Raw genomic sequence first — 22,203 nt, forward strand, 5'->3', positions numbered from 1 at the left:
GTATACTTTTCACTATATTCTTTTCTACTGAATGTGAAAAATATATATAATTTTTAATATATATATATATATATTACACACACACACACAGAGTGTTGGGGGTAACATTACAAGTAACTTTGAGTAACAAGAGTTGTGTAATTTTTTTTCAAGTAACGAAACAAAAATGACTTTAGATAAACATCACATTTGTGATCAGCCTGAAACATATTCATTTCACTTTTGCTGCGAAAGGGCCTTTACATTTGCCAAAAAATATAACTTTTTTGTTATTAAAGAACAAACAAGCAAGCCTAGCCCACGTGAGAAAACGTAACTCAAAAGTAATTGAACACATTACTTTCCATAAAAAGTAACTAAGTAGTGCAATTAGTTACTTTTTTAGGGAGTAACGCAATATTGTAATGCATTACAATTTTTTGTAGTAAATTTAAAAGTAATGTGTTACTTTACTAGTTACTTGAAAAAGTAATCTGATTACGTAACTCGTGTTCTTGTCATGTGTTACCCCCAACAATAATATAATATATATATATATATATATATATATATATATATATATATATATATATATATATATATATATATATATATATATATACAGTATAAATGGTTTAAAAGCCACTGGTAATTTATATTACGTTTTGTTATTTCTTTTTAGTGAAAAACTTGAGTGGCAAGGATAAGGCTTTGAGCATTTTAATTTATTGCGCACTCAACAAAATAATTTAAAGAAGCATTAAAAAAAATATCAAGCCAACATTATATAGCCTACAAGGAATTTTGTCCCTTAGAGGAACATGTAACAGGAAGACAAGGCCTCCAGAGTGAAACCCAACAGTCTCTTTAGATATAGAGACTGAGATTTACTGAGAGACGAGAATTAAAACAGCAACCAGATTAGGTCAGCCGAACCTGCACACAGCTTCTGAGTATTTTTTTTGCTGTTTAAAGGGTTATTTCACCCCAAAAAAAACACCCTCATGTCTTTCCACACCCGTAAGACCTTCATTCATCTTCGGGAACACAAATTAAGATATTTTTGATAAAATCCAATGGCTCAGTGAGGCCTGCATTGCCAGCAAGATAATTAACACTTTCAATGTCCAGAAAGCTACTAAATATTTAAAACAGTTCATGTGACTACAGTGGTTCAAGTTCAACCTAATGTTATGAAGCGACGAGAATACTTTTTGTGCGCCAAAAAAACCAAAATAACGACTTAATATCTAGTGATGGGCGATTTTAAAACACTGCTTCATGAAGTTTTACAAATATTTTGTTTTTTGTTTTGTTCGGAGCGTGAAAGTCACGTGATTTCAGTAAACGAGGCTTCGTTACATCATAAGTGTTTCGAAATGTCAGTGGTTCACAGGACTTTGGCAGTTTGATACGCACTCCGAACCACTGATTCGAAACAAAATATTCCTAAAGCTTCAAAGCTTCATGAAGCATTGTTTTGAAATCGCCCATCATTAGATATTGTTGAATAAAGTCATTTTTTTTGTTTTTTTGGCGCACAAAAAGTATTCTCGTCGCTTTATAACATTAAGGTTGAACCACTGTAGTCACATGAACTGTTTTAAATACGTCTTTAGTACCTTTCTGGGCATTGAAAGTGTTAATTATCTTGCTGGTAATGGAGGCCTCACTGAGCCATCGGATTTTATCAAAAAGGTCTTACAAGTGTAGAACGACATGAGGGTGAGTGATTAATGACAGAAATTTCATTTTTGGGTGAACTAACACTTTAAAGGGGCGGGATTCAATGGTAGAGAGCCAAAACATAAATTTGGAAGATCTGGATTCATTTCAACTTTGATTCAATTCTCCTTTCTGCAATCTACACATCGACCCTGTTCACAACAGATCAATCAACCATGAATTATGTTGGTTTAAAACTGATTGTAACTATGGGCTTTAAAGACATAAAAATAATAACCCTTCCAGGACCCTGTCTTACCTAAAAAACCCTGTTTGCAGTTTTTAGGTACTTGGTTAGTGTGCAATATAGGCTTTTATGTTAGCATTACACAACCATTCTCTGTTCTTCCAAAGTGTCTGAACCTCCTTTGGGTGGGTACGTGAATTTCTCTCCATCTTTACCTTATCGCAAATAAAGCCTGGGACCTTCTTTTTTCCATTGTCGCAACTTCCTTCATCTCTTATCATCATCTCTTGGCCCATGTAGAAACAGTAACATGAGTATGATGATTGAGGTGACCTGCCGCTATCCCAGCAGGCCCAGCACGTGCTCGCCGATACCCAGGAAGTACACGCCCTGAGCAATGCCGAAGAGCGGAGCGATGACCAAAGCACGGCATGTTGCTCCTTTGAGAAATGCGGCTGGTCCCTCTCGCTTTAAGATGCGTCTGTGAAAAGGAAGAAAGCATGAATGCCATATAAATGATATATGAATATGGTTATTATTTAGTACCACATAGCAAGTCAATACATGCAAATAAGAAGCTTACTGTGTGCAGTCAATGATGCCTCTATAAGAGTCTTCTCCCTCTCCCTTCTGTAAGGTCTGTAAGCGGGTCTTTATAACTGAAAATTATAAGTATTAATCAATATATTAATTTGCACTTTCAGCACAAGCCGTAGAATTTAATTCCTCTGATCTCTGATCTGGTTATAGAGCTGTTTAGTAGGACTCATTTCCATGAATCGGTTCTTAAACTGTTCTTTGAAAGAACCATTTCAAAATGATTCAGTGATTCTTTTGAGTCATTAACATACTACATTCTACGGAAGAGGATTAGGGCCAAGCAATAATAATAAAATAAAACCATCTCGAGATTAAAGTTGTTAAATTTTGAGAAAAAACTTGAAAAAGTCCAAATAAAATGTTGAGAATAAACTCTTAAATTACGAGAAAAAACTTGTTAAATTTTGAGAAAAAAAGTTGAAATAAAATGTTGAGAATAAATTCGTTAAATTACGAGAAAAAACTTGTTAAATTTAGAGAAAAAAGTCGAGATAAAATGTTGAGAATAAACTCATTAAATTATGACTTTATTCTCAAAATTTTTTTCTCATAATTTAACGAATTTGTTCTCATAATTTTACGACTTTTTTCTTGTAATTTAATTACTTTATTCTCAACATTTTATCTTGACTTTTTTCTTGAAATTTAACGACTTTTTTTCTCGTAATTTAATGACTTTATTCTCAACATTTTATCTCGACTTTTTTCTCGTAATTTAACGACTTTTTTCTCGCAATTTAATGACTTTATTCTCAACATTTTATCTTGACTTTTTTCTCATAATTTAACAAATTTGTTCTCATAATTTAACGACTTTTTTCTCGTAATTTAATTACTTTATTCTCAACATTTTATCTTGACTTTTTTCTCATAATTTAACAAATTTGTTTTCATAATTTAACGACTTTTTTCTCGCAATTTAATGACTTTATTCTCAACATTTTATCTTGACTTTTTTCTCATAATTTAACAAATTTGTTTTCATAATTTAACGACTTTTTTCTCGTAATTTAATTACTTTATTCTCAACATTTTATCTTGACTTTTTCCTCGAAATTTAACAAGTTTTTGTCTCGTAATTTAATGACTTTATTCTCAACATTTTATCAACTTTTTCCTCGAAATTTAACAAGTTTTTTTCTCGCAATTTATTGACTTTATTCTCAACATTTTATCTTGACTTTTTCCTCGAAATTTAACACGTTTTTTTCTCGTAATTTAATGACTTTATTCTCAACATTTTATCTTGACTTTTTTCTCATAATTTAACAAATTTGTTTTCATATTTTAACGACTTTTTCTCGCAATTTAATGACTTTATTCTCAACATTTTATCTTGACTTTTTTCTCATAATTTAACAAATTTGTTTTCATAATTTAACGACTTTTTTCTCGTAATTTAATTACTTTATTCTCAACATTTTATCTTGACTTTTTCCTCGAAATTTAACAAGTTTTTGTCTCGTAATTTAATGACTTTATTCTCAACATTTTATCAACTTTTTCCTCGAAATTTAACAAGTTTTTTTCTCGTAATTTATTGACTTTATTCTCAACATTTTATCTTGACTTTTTCCTCGAAATTTAACACGTTTTTTTCTTGTAATTTAATGACTTTATTCTCAACATTTTATCTTGACTTTTTTCTCATAATTTAACAAATTTGTTCTCATAATTTAACGACTTTTTTCTCGTAATTTAATTACTTTATTCTCAACATTTTATCTTGACTTTTTTCTTGAAATTTAACGAGTTTTTTCTCGTAATTTAACGAATTTATTCTCAACATTTTATCTCGACTTTTTTCTCGTAATTTAACGACTTTTTTCTCGCAATTTAATGACTTTATTCTCAACATTTTATCTTGACTTTTTTCTTGAAATTTAACGAGTTTTTTCTCGTAATTTAACGAATTTATTCTCAACATTTTATCTCGACTTTTTTCTCGTAATTTAACGACTTTTTTCTCATAATTTAATTACTTTATTCTCAACATTTTATCTTGACTTTTTTCTTGAAATTTAACGAGTTTTTTCTCGTAATTTATTGACTTTATTCTCAACATTTTATCTTGACTTTTTTCTCATAATTTAACAAATTTGTTTTCATAATTTAACGACTTTTTTCTCGCAATTTAATGACTTTATTCTCAACATTTTATCTTGACTTTTTTCTCATAATTTAACAAATTTGTTTTCATAATTTAACGACTTTTTTCTCGTAATTTAATTACTTTATTCTCAACATTTTATCTTGACTTTTTCCTCGAAATTTAACAAGTTTTTGTCTCGTAATTTAATGACTTTATTCTCAACATTTTATCAACTTTTTCCTCGAAATTTAACAAGTTTTTTTCTCGTAATTTATTGACTTTATTCTCAACATTTTATCTTGACTTTTTCCTCGAAATTTAACACGTTTTTTTCTTGTAATTTAATGACTTTATTCTCAACATTTTATCTTGACTTTTTTCTCATAATTTAACAAATTTGTTCTCATAATTTAACGACTTTTTTCTCGTAATTTAATTACTTTATTCTCAACATTTTATCTTGACTTTTTTCTCGTAATTTAACGACTTTTTTTCTTGTAATTTAATTACTTTATTCTCAACATTTTATCTTGACTTTTTTCTTGAAATTTAACGAGTTTTTTCTCGTAATTTAACGAATTTATTCTCAACATTTTATCTCGACTTTTTTCTCGTAATTTAACGACTTTTTTCTCGCAATTTAATGACTTTATTCTCAACATTTTATCTTGACTTTTTTCTTGAAATTTAACGAGTTTTTTCTCGTAATTTAACGAATTTATTCTCAACATTTTATCTCGACTTTTTTCTCGTAATTTAACGACTTTTTTCTCATAATTTAATTACTTTATTCTCAACATTTTATCTTGACTTTTTTCTTGAAATTTAACGAGTTTTTTCTCGTAATTTAATGACTTTATTCTCAACATTTTATCTTGACTTTTTTCTCATAATTTAACAAATTTGTTCTCATAATTTAACGACTTTTTTCTCGTAATTTAATGAGTTTATTCTTAACATTTTATCTTGACTTTTTTTCTCATAATTTAACGAATTTGATCTCAATCTAACGACTTTTTTCTCGTAATTTAATGAGTTTATTCTCAACATTTTATCTTGACTTTTTTCTCATAATTTAACAAATTTGTTTTCATAATTTAACGACTTTTTTCTCGTAATTTAATTACTTTATTCTCAACATTTTATCTTGACTTTTTCCTCGAAATTTAACAAGTTTTTGTCTCGTAATTTAATGACTTTATTCTCAACATTTTATCAACTTTTTCCTCGAAATTTAACAAGTTTTTTTCTCGTAATTTATTGACTTTATTCTCAACATTTTATCTTGACTTTTTCCTCGAAATTTAACACGTTTTTTTCTCGTAATTTAATGACTTTATTCTCAACATTTTATCTTGACTTTTTTCTCATAATTTAACAAATTTGTTTTCATAATTTAACGACTTTTTTCTCGCAATTTAATGACTTTATTCTCAACATTTTATCTTGACTTTTTTCTCATAATTTAACAAATTTGTTTTCATAATTTAACGACTTTTTTCTCGTAATTTAATTACTTTATTCTCAACATTTTATCTTGACTTTTTCCTCGAAATTTAACAAGTTTTTGTCTCGTAATTTAATGACTTTATTCTCAACATTTTATCAACTTTTTCCTCGAAATTTAACAAGTTTTTTTCTCGTAATTTATTGACTTTATTCTCAACATTTTATCTTGACTTTTTTCTCATAATTTAACAAATTTGTTTTCATAATTTAACGACTTTTTTCTCGTAATTTAATTACTTTATTCTCAACATTTTATCTTGACTTTTTCCTCGAAATTTAACAAGTTTTTGTCTCGTAATTTAATGACTTTATTCTCAACATTTTATCAACTTTTCCCTCGAAATTTAACAAGTTTTTTTCTCGTAATTTATTGACTTTATTCTCAACATTTTATCTTGACTTTTTCCTCGAAATTTAACACGTTTTTTTCTTGTAATTTAATGACTTTATTCTCAACATTTTATCTTGACTTTTTTCTCATAATTTAACAAATTTGTTCTCATAATTTAACGACTTTTTTCTCGTAATTTAATTACTTTATTCTCAACATTTTATCTTGACTTTTTTCTTGAAATTTAACGAGTTTTTTCTCGTAATTTAACGAATTTATTCTCAACATTTTATCTCGACTTTTTTCTCGTAATTTAACGACTTTTTTCTCGCAATTTAATGACTTTATTCTCAACATTTTATCTTGACTTTTTTCTTGAAATTTAACGAGTTTTTTCTCGTAATTTAACGAATTTATTCTCAACATTTTATCTCGACTTTTTTCTCGTAATTTAACGACTTTTTTCTCGTAATTTAATTACTTTATTCTCAACATTTTATCTTGACTTTTTTCTTGAAATTTAACGAGTTTTTTCTCGTAATTTAACAAATTTATTCTCAACATTTTATCTCGACTTTTTTCTCATAATTTAACGACTTTTTTCTCGTAATTTAATGACTTTATTCTCAACATTTTATCAACTTTTTCCTCGAAATTTAACAAGTTTTTTTCTCGTAATTTAATGACTTTATTCTCAACATTTTATCTTGACTTTTTCCTCGAAATTTAACAAGTTTTTGTCTCGTAATTTAATGACTTTATTCTCAACATTTTATCAACTTTTTCCTTGAAATTTAACAAGTTTTTTTCTCGTAATTTAATGACTTTATTCTCAACATTTTATCTTGACTTTTTCCTCTAAATTTAACACGTTTTTTTCTCGTAATTTAATGACTTTATTCTCAACATTTTATCTTGACTTTTTTCTCATAATTTAACAAATTTGTTTTCATAATTTAACGACTTTTTTCTCGCAATTTAATGACTTTATTCTCAACATTTTATCTTGACTTTTTTCTCATAATTTAACAAATTTGTTTTCATAATTTAACGACTTTTTTCTCGTAATTTAATTACTTTATTCTCAACATTTTATCTTGACTTTTTCCTCGAAATTTAACAAGTTTTTGTCTCGTAATTTAATGACTTTATTCTCAACATTTTATCAACTTTTTCCTCGAAATTTAACAAGTTTTTTTCTCGTAATTTATTGACTTTATTCTCAACATTTTATCTTGACTTTTTCCTCGAAATTTAACACGTTTTTTTCTTGTAATTTAATGACTTTATTCTCAACATTTTATCTTGACTTTTTTCTCATAATTTAACAAATTTGTTCTCATAATTTAACGACTTTTTTCTCGTAATTTAATTACTTTATTCTCAACATTTTATCTTGACTTTTTTCTCGTAATTTAACGACTTTTTTTCTTGTAATTTAATTACTTTATTCTCAACATTTTATCTTGACTTTTTTCTTGAAATTTAACGAGTTTTTTCTCGTAATTTAACGAATTTATTCTCAACATTTTATCTCGACTTTTTTCTCGTAATTTAACGACTTTTTTCTCGCAATTTAATGACTTTATTCTCAACATTTTATCTTGACTTTTTTCTTGAAATTTAACGAGTTTTTTCTCGTAATTTAACGAATTTATTCTCAACATTTTATCTCGACTTTTTTCTCGTAATTTAACGACTTTTTTCTCATAATTTAATTACTTTATTCTCAACATTTTATCTTGACTTTTTTCTTGAAATTTAACGAGTTTTTTCTCGTAATTTAATGACTTTATTCTCAACATTTTATCTTGACTTTTTTCTCATAATTTAACAAATTTGTTCTCATAATTTAACGACTTTTTTCTCGTAATTTAATTACTTTATTCTCAACATTTTATCTTGACTTTTTTCTCATAATTTAACAAATTTGTTTTCATAATTTAACGACTTTTTTCTCGCAATTTAATTACTTTATTCTCAACATTTTATCTTGACTTTTTTCTCATAATTTAACAAATTTGTTTTCATAATTTAACGACTTTTTTCTCGTAATTTAATTACTTTATTCTCAACATTTTATCTTGACTTTTTCCTCGAAATTTAACAAGTTTTTGTCTCGTAATTTAATGACTTTATTCTCAACATTTTATCAACTTTTTCCTCGAAATTTAACAAGTTTTTTTCTCGTAATTTATTGACTTTATTCTCAACATTTTATCTTGACTTTTTCCTCGAAATTTAACACGTTTTTTTCTCGTAATTTAATGACTTTATTCTCAACATTTTATCTTGACTTTTTTCTCATAATTTAACAAATTTGTTTTCATAATTTAACGACTTTTTTCTCGCAATTTAATGACTTTATTCTCAACATTTTATCTTGACTTTTTTCTCATAATTTAACAAATTTGTTTTCATAATTTAACGACTTTTTTCTCGCAATTTAATGACTTTATTCTCAACATTTTATCTTGACTTTTTTCTCATAATTTAACAAATTTGTTTTCATAATTTAACGACTTTTTTCTCGTAATTTAATTACTTTATTCTCAACATTTTATCTTGACTTTTTCCTCGAAATTTAACAAGTTTTTGTCTCGTAATTTAATGACTTTATTCTCAACATTTTATCAACTTTTTCCTCGAAATTTAACAAGTTTTTTTCTCGTAATTTATTGACTTTATTCTCAACATTTTATCTTGACTTTTTCCTCGAAATTTAACACGTTTTTTTCTTGTAATTTAATGACTTTATTCTCAACATTTTATCTTGACTTTTTTCTCATAATTTAACAAATTTGTTCTCATAATTTAACGACTTTTTTCTCGTAATTTAATTACTTTATTCTCAACATTTTATCTTGACTTTTTTCTTGAAATTTAACGAGTTTTTTCTCGTAATTTAACGAATTTATTCTCAACATTTTATCTCGACTTTTTTCTCGTAATTTAACGACTTTTTTCTCGCAATTTAATGACTTTATTCTCAACATTTTATCTTGACTTTTTTCTTGAAATTTAACGAGTTTTTTCTCGTAATTTAACAAATTTATTCTCAACATTTTATCTCGACTTTTTTCTCGTAATTTAACGACTTTTTTCTCGTAATTTAATTACTTTATTCTCAACATTTTATCTTGACTTTTTTCTTGAAATTTAACGAGTTTTTTCTCGTAATTTAACGAATTTATTCTCAAAATTTTATCTCGACTTTTTTCTCGTAATTTAACGACTTTTTTCTCGTAATTTAATGACTTTATTCTCAACATTTTATCAACTTTTCCTCGAAATTTAACAAGTTTTTTTCTCGTAATTTAATGAGTTTATTCTCAACATTTTATCTTGACTTTTTCCTCGAAATTTAACAAGTTTTTGTCTCGTAATTTAATGACTTTATTCTCAACATTTTATCAACTTTTTCCTTGAAATTTAACAAGTTTTTTTCTCGTAATTTAATGACTTTATTCTCAACATTTTATCTTGACTTTTTCCTCGAAATTTAACACGTTTTTTTCTCGTAATTTAATGACTTTATTCTCAACATTTTATCAACTTTTTCCTCGAAATTTAACAAGTTTTTGTCTCGTAATTTAATGAGTTTATTCTCAACATTTTTTCTCGACTTTTTTCTCGAAATTTAACAAGTTTATTCAACATTTTATTTTGACTTTTTTCTCGAAATTGAACAAGTTTGTTCTCAAAATTTAACTTTAATCTCGAGATGGTTTTAATTTTTTATTATTGCTTGGCCCTAATCCTCTTCCTTAACATTCTCTAAAATGATATACAACTTATTTTATTTTTTAAAGGTTTAATTATTCTCAAATACCGTGCTAATTTTCTGTTTATGCAATATATTTTTAGCTGAAAAAAGGAAAACATTCTCTGAAACATTATAATAAAGCCACAATTAGAATCTTACGTTTTATTAGTAAATGTGTTTATTATAATTTCATGTGTTCCAGTTCAGTTTGTTGCCGCATGATTCATTTACAATCTAAATATAAGTATACACTGAACAATACTAATCAAAAAATCATGTACACCTGTGAATTTTTATAATATTTTAAATGCAATTTTTAATAAACTGCTATTTGTAAGATCAAATCTGTTTGACTCGAGACCTGCTCTGGCCGATTCAGTTAGATTTAACAGCTGTAAAAAATTATATGATCAATAAGTCATGACAACATTTGTTTTTACATTACTTTAACTCTTCAAAATAAGCTATTTTCAACTTTTAAGTTATATAAAATTCAACAATTTTTTTTAAGTCAGTTTAATATAATTTAAGTTGAGATGACTCATACAGCCAAGTTGATTTTACTTAAAAAAAAATTTACAGTGGGATTGCCAACAGATTCAAGGTTTTTTAAACGTTAGTTAAGCGTTAGGTAAATGTTTCTGCAGAAGGCTTACAGCACTTTAAATCAGTGTCTGTGTCCTTGCTGTAAAATATTATATGCTCCACTTTTTACGCAGGAATAAGAAATTTCATATAATAAAACTAGGTTAAAGGTCTATTTGTGAGTCTCTAAACAATGTAATGTTGCAGAGAGTACTGCCAAATACAAATATAAATCTTCAGATAGAGACACTGCAGTAGCTGCCAGTGTTTCCACTGTCCAAATAATCCTTCTGTCCCCTTTACAAAGACAAAGAATTGTCTCCTGACGATACAATAGACATAGAGATAAGAGCTATGAACAAAAAGCTTTCTGAATAGAACTTGAAAGCAAACTTTACAGACTTTGCACTTTCATCAAAGCAAATGAAATGTTTCAGTCTACACATCACAGCAGGATTCGACCACAGCACATGGGGTTCATTAATTAATCACTAAGAAACAAAAGACTCATTCTGTGCTTTTATGAAGTGCTGGGAGTGACCTAGTTTGGCAAAAAATGTACCCATAAATCATCACAAAACAAAAAGGCTTATTAGTATGAACTATTTCTAGGATCTGCATTTCTTAAAGATCCGTGTAAGTGATTCCTTTAAAGTACTAGAAGTAATAAGTATTTCTTTGAAGAACTCCATTTTTTTAAGAAATGTGGAAAATATTTCTTAACAAGTATAAAAATAAATGTATATGTACTAAGTATTTTTTCTTGCAAACACCAAAAGATGCAAAAAAGAAATTAAATATTGACAAATTTAGCGTTAATTTAAAAAACAATTCAAATGTAATTTTAATTACATTTAACACATGTATTAAATGCAGCGTTTTATTGTTAACTAAAACAAAAACTAAAGATTGTGTAAATTGTGTTCGTGAATTGAAATAAAGCTGAAATGAGAAAAAATATAATTATCTGAAAAACGTATTTGAAAATTAGATATGTTGCCTAAGCTGAAGTACTAAAATTAAAAATGAATTAAAGATAAATAAAAATATTTCAAAAAATGATAAAAGCACATAACCAAATTACTATAACTTAAAATATAAAAATAATAGCTAATTCAAAATATAATTTGAATAATATAATAATTTTATAATATAATAATTATTAATATAATTTTATAGCATATAAATAAAATTAAAATAACACTGATTAAGTGCAGTAGCCATAATATATAATATAGTATAATATTTCAATATATTATATATTAAAACAAATGTGACATGACAGAGCACCCTAATATGTAATTATATACTGTATATTATATATATATATATACAGTCAACCCAAAATTTATTCAGACACATTTCATTCATTATTACAGTTTATTCACTAAAAAATGGTAATAAAATATAACAAAAAAAATAATAATCTTAATTATGTCAGATAACACTTAAGAAAATATGGTCAAGTCAAAGTGTCTGAATAATTTTTGGGTTGACATATATATATGTATATATATTAGTATTGTTATTGCAATAAATAAATAAATATTCAATATCTATTAGCCATACAACCTCTATCAACACCCAAAAGCTTCTCAGTAGCACTGAAACAAGATTAGCAGTGACTCTAACAGGCTTGGACGGGTACGACTAACTGAATGGGACATTTATCTGCATGCATTTCAAAAGGAGAGAGAGCAAAATGTGTTCCTCTACTCCTCTCTTGCCTGTATCTCACCGTCCAGGGGAGTGACAGCTACTGCCGCCACTGAGCCGGCCGTGCAACCAGCCACGAAAGACTGCAGGAAGGGGGCCCGCTCCTGGGGGTTGCTATGGCGATCCTCAGCGCGGCCCACAGCGTTGAGGTTGGCGAACAGCGGGAAGTAGATCATGGAGAACGGAACGTCCCTGAACAGAGAAAGGACATAGAGCTGCAGAATGTAGACATAGCTGCAGGACGTTATTGATGAATCATTATCGATCACTTTGTCTGATTAGTTTTAGTGTGTAAATGTGAAACGGTGAATGTAGAAATATGATTTAGGCCGTGTAGGCTGTAGATGAGAGACAACAGACTGAGATAGATCGAGCTCTCATTAGAATTCCATTAAGAAGAGAATTCCGCCTACGGTTAATTAGAAGCTCAGATCAGAACAGACAGCTGGCAGGTTACATCAGTTCAGCTGGGATTACATCACAGACCGCAGGGAGTCTGCGGGGGAGGGGCTATTTGGATAGGTGAGTGGGTTTATTTGTGCGGGCGGTGTTAAAGGTGAGAGGTCACTGTGACATCTATCCATCTTTTTGTACTGAAACAGTGCATGTGTTTGCAGAGAGAGCAATCGCTTAAGTTAGTTAAGACAACACGTCACTGGAGGTCTGCAAAAGATCTGGATGTTGATCGGCTAACAAAGCTTAGCTATTTGACTTAAATGAACAGTTCACCAATACATTCAAATTCTGTTATTATTAATGACTGTTGTTCTAAACCCATATGACTTTCTTTCTTAAAGGGACAGTTCACCCAAAAATGAAAATTCTGTCATCTTTTACTCATCCTCAAGTTGTTTTAAGCCTGCATGATGTTCTGTTGAAGACAAAAGAAGATATTTTGAAGTATGTTGGTAATCAAAAAGTTGCCGCTCCCAACTGACTTCCATAGTGCATTAAAAGAAATACTATGGAAGTCAATGGAGACAAGAAACTGTTTGGTTACCAACATTCTTCAGTATATCTGCTTTTGTGTTCATATTCATACAGGTTTGGAACAATTTAAGGGTGAGTAAATGATGACAGTATTTTCATTTTTTGGGTGAACTCTATCCCTTTAACATAAAAGTTGATTTTCTGAAGAATTTCCTGGCTTCTTTTACAATATAATGAAAGTTAAAATGATAGTTCAAACAAAAAAAAATTGAAAATTTGATGTTTATCTGCTTACCCCCAGGGCATCCAGGTGACTTTGTTTCTTCAGTAGAACACAAATGATGATTTTTAACTCCAACCGTTGTGGTCTGTCAGTCGTATAATGCATGTTAATGGGAACTTCGTCTATAAGAGTAAAAAAAAACATGCACAGACAAATCCAAATTAAACCCTGCGGCTCGTGACGACACATCAATGTCCTAAGATACGAAATGATCAGTTTGTGCGAGAAACCAAAAAGTATTTATATCATTTTTTACCTCTAATACACCACTATGTCCAACTGCCTTGAGCATCCGGTGTGTGAGGTCTGAAAACGCTCTGATGACGACAGTGATCTCTCGCGCTTATACTTCAATGAATGCGAGAGATCACTTCTGTTGTCAGAGCGCGTTCAGACCTCACTAACCAGATGTGCAGGGCAGTCGGACATAGTGGTGTTTTAGAGGTAAAAAATTATATAAATACTGTGATTATGACTTAAATTTTCTTGCACAAACCGATAGTTTTGTGTCTTAGGACATCAATGTGTCGCCACGAGCCGCAGGGTTTAATTTGGATTTGTCTGTGCATGTTTTTTTTACTCTTATAGACGAAGTTCCCATTGACATGCATTATACGGCTGACAGACGGCAACGGTTTGAGTTAAAAATCATCATTTGTGTTCTACTGAAGAAACAAAATCACCTACATCTTGGATGCCCTGGGGTTAAGCAGATAAACATCAAATTTTCATTTTTGGGTGAACTATACCTTTAATGAGGATTGGGGCCCTCAAAACAAACACCAAAAAATATAATAAAAATGGTCTTTATGTCTCATGCATTATATTCCAAGTCATAATATAGATTTGTATGATGAGCAAACCAAATTAAAATCTTGAGTAGTGATGCCCAATTCATGAATTAAGAGCCCGTCCACACGGAGATGCGTTTAGCTGTATACGAAAAATGTTGTTGCGTATCGGCGTTTCATCCAGATGTATCTGGCGTTTTGGGAATCTGAAACCACTATTTTTTGAAACCAGGTCCCAGAGTGGATGAATCTGAAAACGACACCCTTGTGTTTTCTTCTCCGTTTTTAGTGTATCTCTGTGGCAGAATTACAGCGACACATACTGGTCTGGCATGTATACTACATCGTTTTGAGTTGATTTCATGTGTACACAGGTTTTTCTTGAGATGACGGAGAGTTCACGTTGAATGAGAAAAAAAAAAAAAAAAGATTGGATAGAGAACGCTCTGGCTTGGTGTGGATGTGGCCTAAAGGCCAGAACACACCAAGCCGACGCCGATGAACTAGTGGAGACGAAAGCAGACTGCTGGGTTGGCTCACGTCGGCAGCGTCTGTGTCCAAAGTTGGCCCAACGCTAAACAGCCGACGACCAAGTAGCATGTCTGTTCTGCGCCTGCATGAGATGAAATGCCTTTCCGTACCAGCAGGTGGCAGTATCTGAACAGCCAATTAGAATGATCAGACGGCTCGACAGACCGACGAGCTCCGACGCCGATTCAACATTTCGAATCAGCCGAAAAAAAGCAGACGAGGACCAACTTCAGCCGACGGTGCGGAACACACTGAGAAAACTTAGTTGGTCGACGAAGAAAAAACTGCCTGACGGCCGTCCGTCGGCTTGGTGTGTTCCTGCCTCAAGGCCCATTCACACCAAGGACAACAACTACAGACAATACATTTTTACTAATCAATCTAATTCTATGAGAATAGAAAACTCCACACCACAACTATAACAATAACGACACAGAGGAATGATATCGTTGGAATAACTTTAGACAGCCAATCAGATTCTACCCAACTTTAAAGAGCTCAAGCATTTAAAGTGGCAGACAACACACAACTATACTGGTGTGGGTGCTAATATAGCTATCTTTACAGTTATTGACCTTGGTATGGACAGGGTTTTAAAGTCACCACTTTTATTTTGTTATGGAATATTTTGTTGCCCTCATAACTGCAAACAACAACAATCCAAACAATTTCCAATGGACGAAATGAAGTCCCACCCTACATTTTCAAAAAAGTCATTTCACTTGGATATACGTTGCAAGATGATTTACTTTTTTCAAACTTCCTTTTAATGCCATTATTGAATTTATGCACAAATCAGACTGATTCAATTCTTGAATTCTCACTGATTCAGTAATTCAGTCATATTGTTCAATAGTGGGAATGATTATAATGAATATGTGTGACTTCAGAAGAATCATTTGAGTCACATGGACCACTTTTACAATGCTTTGGATACCTTTTTTGATTCGAAAGCTCCATTATCAATTCTTTGTATGCTCAAAATGTATCTTTTGCATTCAATTGTAGAATGAAAGTCATAGAGGTTTGGAAAAACATGAGGGTGAATAAATTAATTTTCCTTTTTAGCTGAATTAATATTCTTTATAGACCATATTTCTATAGGTTATATTGCTGATTGTGTCTTACCTCATCAGTGTAGCACCTGCACCCTTATAAAGACCCCTGAGGCCTCGGGTCTTGAGTAGCTCCAGGGTGATACGGGTCGCTGAGGCTCGAGGAGGGGCGTTGGTGCCTGGCTGGGCCGCCTGAGAGGCAACCAATGAGGGGGTCGGACCAGCAGCAGGGGCAGAGGCAGTGACAGTCCGCTGAGCAGCTTGTAAAGACAAAAATGGACCGGTTGCAACAACTCATATCTTCAATATAATCTTCATTTTTTAATCCTGTAGTGTAATAAAACTGCACTTTGGAGAAACTGCTATTCAGTCAACACCATTTTACTCAAACAGCTTCTATTATTTCTGGCTAACCTTTGTACTCAATAAGGCATCCTAAGATAGAGACCTACATACCTTGGATGACACCCACGGGAGCATAATAAACACACTTACCCAACCTGCCAGCATCCTGCAGTTGTATTTTTAGCATTTCCATGGGGGTGGTGACTACCACCTGACAGGTTCCGGCCCCACAGCCAGCAAGGATTTCCCCCCACAGAGGTAATTTTCTATGGGTGGAAGATACAATGACAGATGAGAACGTTTTTGCATTTACCAAAGAAATAATTGGTCAAATTAGTCAGCTGTTTACAGAAAATGTTTTCTTGTGGGTAAATGCTGTAAACTGTGTGTATTTTTTTATATGTTAGGGTTGGGATAAGGTCTTTGTTCAGGACTGATTTGATTAAAAAATACTGGAAGTTCCATTAACGGTTCTCACCCATGCATTCTTCTGCCAATATGGACTGAATACCGTAGTAAAATAATGACAGAGTTGCCTACACTGTTTTCCTTACACCGCTACTGAATCCACAGTGCACAACAGACAGCGCAACCAGCGAAGTCTGATTACAGAATGAATCTAATGAGCTGGTTCTTTTCAGTGAATCAGAAACATATAGCGCAAACAACGCAGTACAACTCCCAAAAAATTAACTCTATTTTTTTTAGTCATACTACAGCATAACCAGTGTAACCAAACAAATGACTTTAATGAGCCAGTTTTTTTTCAGTGAATCAGAAAGTTTAATTCATACAGGTTTGGAACAACATGGAGGCTAGTAAGTAAATGATGACAGAATGTTCATTTTTTGGTGAATTTTTCCTTGAAAACATCCAAAATATTCCTAAAGGTACTTTTTTTTATTCAAAATTAACAAAATTTAAATGATGATGAGTCAATACATCATCAATCCTCCTTCTAAAACATTGTTTTTAGACATAACAGGCAATTGTGTACATGCGTATCTCATCATATTCGTAAATAGAGAAAAATTACTCTGGCTACTTTGATACATGTATGGTGTGGGAGTGGCATAGCTTAGCTGTCACAATGAGCAAAAAATGTTGATACGGAGCATGCTAAATCTCGAACCTCCGGGAATCACCCGTTTTTAAAAAAAAAAAAAAAACGGCGAATTGAGGAGAGTCAAAAAGAAAATGCGCCAAAGCTCGTAATAAAACAAGAATCAACATTGGCTTGGCTTTTTGGAGATGGCAAGAACTTGGAAATGGGATTGGAAATGGTGTAAAAAGCAAGCAATGAGGAGATGTACTACTAAACAGGTAGTATTTTAAATAAATTGCCATGTGTAGCCCTCTAACAGAGTTCATTGTAAAGCATTTCTTTCTTTTCTTTTTTGGCGATTTTGCCTTTATTATGATAGGACAATGATTAGACAGGGAGCGAAGTGGGAGAGAGAGAGGGAGGTAGGATCGGGAAAGGACCACGAGCCGGGACTCGAACTCGGGTTGCCTGAAGCGCATTCCCATTAGGCCATTGGCGCCGACTTGTTAAGCATTTCTATTGTGAGGGTAATTTTATTATGTTTGTTGTAGCGCTGTGCTGGAATTTATTTTAAGTACCATGTTTTTTAAAGGGTTAGTTCACCCAAAAATGAAAATTCTGTCATTTATTACTCACCCTCTTGCCGTTCCACACCTGTAAAACCTTCGTTAATCTTTGGAACACAAATTAAGATATTTTAGTTGAAATCGGATGGCTCAGTGAGGCCTCCATGGGGAGCAATGGACATTTCCTCTCTCAAGATCCATTAATGTACTAAAAACATATTTAAATCAGTTCATGTGAGTACAGTGGTTCAATATTAATATTATAAAGCGACGAGAATATTTTTGGTACGCCAAAAAAACAAAATAACGACTTATTTAGTGATGGCCGATTTCAAAACACTGCTTCAGGAAGCTTCGGAGCACAAATTAATCAGTGTATCGAATCATGATTCGGATCGCGTGTCAAACTGCCAATGGCTGAAATCACGTGACTATGGCGCTCCGAACAGCAGATTTGATACACACTGATTCATTTATGCTCCGAAGCTTCCTGAAGCAGTGTTTTGAAATCGGTCATCACTATATAAGTTGTTATTTTGTTTTGTTTTTTGGCGCTCCAAAAATATTTGTGTTCCGAAGATTAACGAACGTCTTACGGGTGTGGAACGGCATGAGGGTAAGTAATAAATGACAGAATTTTCATTTTTGGGTGAACTAACCCTTTAATGGGTATAGCTACAGTACCATCTTCAGCTAGTCAGCTCGAGATCCTTTCCATCTAAACTGGATACCTCTTAAGTCTAGCAGTGAATGTTTTATGAGCAGTAGTTTCTCTCAAAGAACCATATTCATCCGCACAGTCACACAGAGCTGAAGATCAACCAAAACAACGTTCTTCCACAAATGCATGCAGTTTTTTTTTTTTTTCAACTCCCAAACAAATGACTATATTGAGTTTTTCAGTGAATCTTAAACATGTAGCGCAACCACATGTGGTCTGATTCCGGAACGGATGAGAATTAATCACAGCGACTGTGAGATTCAAATCTGTAAAGTTAAACCAGCTTAGGATGCGCACAGGCAACTAAATACTGTGAAGCTGTACAAATCTATCAAAACCAGACAGACTAAACCAATAGCAATAAATCTGGTATATATTTATTTACATTACTTTTTCAATTCCGCTAGTGCTGCAGAAAAAAAAGCACTTTATACTTAAACTTTAATAAGTAGCTTTGCTGTTATAAAAGGTTAAGAAGTGGCCGTTACCCATCTTTGGAGAGCTTCTGTCTAAAGACATCATTGGCAGCCAGTTTGATGGCTTTCTCTGGAGTGACCAGTGTAAGATTCACAGCTGCACCTGAGAGAAACACCATGAAATGCAATTCTGAGAATATACACAGTACAAAAGCAACATATCCCAGCAGCACTATAACAATTAAAATTATTAATGTTTTAAATAACACTGTTTTTAATAACACCAAGAACATACATTAAGGTGGTAAATTTTGATTTAATGTTGACTGTACAAACCAAAGTCAGCACTAGATAAAAAAAGAAGCACCATACCTCGATACATGCCAAAGTAACCCTCCATTTTGATCGTCTTTGCCAAACAGTCCAGCCTTCATAACAAGACAGAAATGTTCAATATGATTAATCAAATACTATGTTCTGAAATGAGCTGATCTAAATAATGAAATAACAATATCCTAAAACCCTTGTTTGGCAAGTAGAAAATTTCTTGAACAGAAATAAACCTTTTTTATTGCTCTCCATGTCTGTGTGTAACAAACAGCCAAATTAGACATTCACAAAAATTCTTAGGGGTGTGAGTTAATGTGTGGAAGAAAGAGCTTAAAACATGGCAGCCTGTCTCTTGCCCACAAACCACTTGGGTATTCGCTTGTTACATAAGTGTACAAAGAAGAAGAGCTTCTCAAGCACCATCACTACAAAGAGTACTCTTTATCTCAATGGTATTCATCACACATGCATAAAGATATTTTTGAGCAAGCTACTCATAAAGGGATGAAAAACATTTGGGAGCGTGAACAGATCAAAGATGCAAAAGCATGTGACTCAAGTTGTTTTGCATCATCTGAGTCATTCAAAATCCAGACTAAGTCCTCCGCCCAGAGTAAATCACTAACACATGCTGCCTTCACTTTATTTGAGTTGATTTTTTTTAAAGGTGCATAAAAGGTTTTAGAAAGTGTAAAATCAAATGCACAAAACCATTATAAAGAGCCAGTATGTAACTATTATAATAAAATGGAACCGTTTATATTTCAAAAGGGAACAAAACATAACCTAAAAAAATAAGTTTGCATATGTGTTTTATGTTTTGTTTCATATTTGATAATTTAGAGGTCACTCTTAGAAGAAAAGGTTCCTTAAAGGTATAGATCCTTCATGGGTTCCCATCATGTGATAAAAAAAAAAATGAAATAACCCATTAAACATGAAAGTATTATGCAATCATTTAAGACATATTTCTCCTTATATAGAACCTTTTTAGCATAAAGTGTTCTTTTAAATTGAGTCAAGAACCCTAGGATTCTAAATAGAACCCCATTTTCTAAGAGTGTAAGCTTTAAAAAAGAGATTTACGACAGCAAACCAGCCTTTTTGCATCTCTTACATATGCTATTATAATAGCTTGCTCAAGTGCAAGTTGCACAATTGCTTGGGAAACTCTATACCTGCTACCAGAACAAGAGCCCTAACAAAGTGCATGACATGCATTGCAACACAGTTATGTGACTTCATAAAGATGTCGAACTCACATTCCACTATAAACACGAGCACCCTGCTGGTTTTGTAGGCGGGTCTTGGCGAGATCAATGGGAAACACACAAGTAACACCCACCAGTCCAGCCACGCCCCCATTAATCAGCTTAGCAGGGAGGCTGTAAACACCAGGAAACAATCACGCACACACAAGACAAAAACATGTCAATATAACAGTTTAGTTGGATCTTAAATTGCACATCCAATATCTGAAGATGTTGAAAATTTACCTCACTTTCTTCTCGGCCATTTTGGCCACACTTTAACTGATTTCCTCCAATTCTTTTCTCTCTGCTGCAAAAGTGTCGGCACAAACCTTCCACGGCCCACCCGGCCAGCCTTCTGGAATGGTGTGCCAACCCTCACACCCTTCCCTTTGGGAAGAACAGCCACTCTTTGGTCAAAACAAATCACCTTGGAACTGGCTATTAACCAAGACACAAGAAAAATACACTTCAGGATATCTGTGGTTGCAGAATGACTTTATAGAATAACGACATGCTAAAGTCTTTCAATCGGTTTCAGAATCACTGATTTTACTCTCTGAATTGTGCTTTTCCACATGGCACAAATAGGGAACATCCTCCCTCCTAAAGTCTCTCTAATCTTTCTGCTAATGAGGTTGTGACCTCTGAATTAACCTAGAGAAGAGAGCTAGCAGTTGAGGGGCTTATCAGCATGATTTTACTGTTCTTCAACACAGTATCAACAACTTTGTCTGTGAAAAATGTAAACATAGACGTCTACGGTAGCTCAAACCTTTATTTTGCACTCTCAAAGTCTTTTTTGACTAATAGCTACTAAAATAACCCAACTTTTATATCAGTATGTCAGTGTTTCTAGTTTTCTAGAGTGACTGAAAGTACTGTAAACTTTATCTATTTAAAAATCTTTTTTTATTCAACATTTTTTCTGGTGAAAAGTTACATATGTATTAGGGAGCGTCTATATATTCCTGTAAAAAAAGAAAAGTTTTTTATCACTTTTTTGCTTTTGCTATCGCATTTTACATGGTCCTGCAGTTTAAAAGTTTTTTTTAATATTTAAAATATTAAAAAAGAGGCCATAAAATGGCACACATAATAATTATAGAAGACATTTTTGGTTTTAATTTGGGGTTTAAAATAGTTTCAGATGAACCCTGCTGAAAACACTTGAAATCTTTATGTCATCTACCTATAATTGCAGGATTTCTATATGACTCTTCCCCTTGTGTAACCTTTTTCTTTTCTCATACATATTTCCACTATCTCTCACCTCACTCTGGGTACAATTCTCACTTTCACTCCTCTATCTCTTCTCCTTCATCATACTCACATCCTCCCTTTTCTCTGTCTCTCTCTCTCGCTCTGTCTTTTCTGGAGCCCAGTGGCATTCTGAGCATGCCTTTCCCTTCAGCACTGCTTTCTTTCAACCCTGCTCTATTCACTGCCA

The 22,203-nt window shown here is 31.8% G+C and overlaps 1 protein-coding gene across 3 annotated transcripts in view; it reads right to left on the minus strand.

The window, feature by feature from the left end:
- Positions 1-1,638: 1,638 nt before the first annotated feature.
- The window catches only part of slc25a18 (solute carrier family 25 member 18), a 24,657-nt gene continuing 4,092 nt past the window's right edge, over positions 1,639-22,203 (minus strand). For 2 of the 3 annotated variants that reach the window (XM_067380689.1, XM_067380688.1), the window contains 9 exons: positions 21,000-21,194; positions 20,766-20,888; positions 19,546-19,601; positions 19,246-19,336; positions 16,576-16,691; positions 16,154-16,340; positions 12,513-12,682; positions 2,475-2,550; positions 1,639-2,372 (listed from right to left, as the gene is read on the minus strand). In XM_067380689.1, coding sequence (XP_067236790.1) covers positions 2,231-2,372; positions 2,475-2,550; positions 12,513-12,682; positions 16,154-16,340; positions 16,576-16,691; positions 19,246-19,336; positions 19,546-19,601; positions 20,766-20,888; positions 21,000-21,019 — 981 coding nt within the window. In that variant the 5' untranslated portion in view covers positions 21,020-21,194 and the 3' untranslated portion in view covers positions 1,639-2,230. The remainder of the gene's footprint in view (positions 2,373-2,474; positions 2,551-12,512; positions 12,683-16,153; positions 16,341-16,575; positions 16,692-19,245; positions 19,337-19,545; positions 19,602-20,765; positions 20,889-20,999; positions 21,195-22,203) is intronic. The other variant, XM_067380691.1, reaches the window with a different exon arrangement.

The sequence above is a fragment of the Chanodichthys erythropterus genome, chromosome 24 (genome assembly GCF_024489055.1).
Source record: "Chanodichthys erythropterus isolate Z2021 chromosome 24, ASM2448905v1, whole genome shotgun sequence".
NCBI lineage: Eukaryota > Metazoa > Chordata > Actinopteri > Cypriniformes > Xenocyprididae > Chanodichthys > Chanodichthys erythropterus.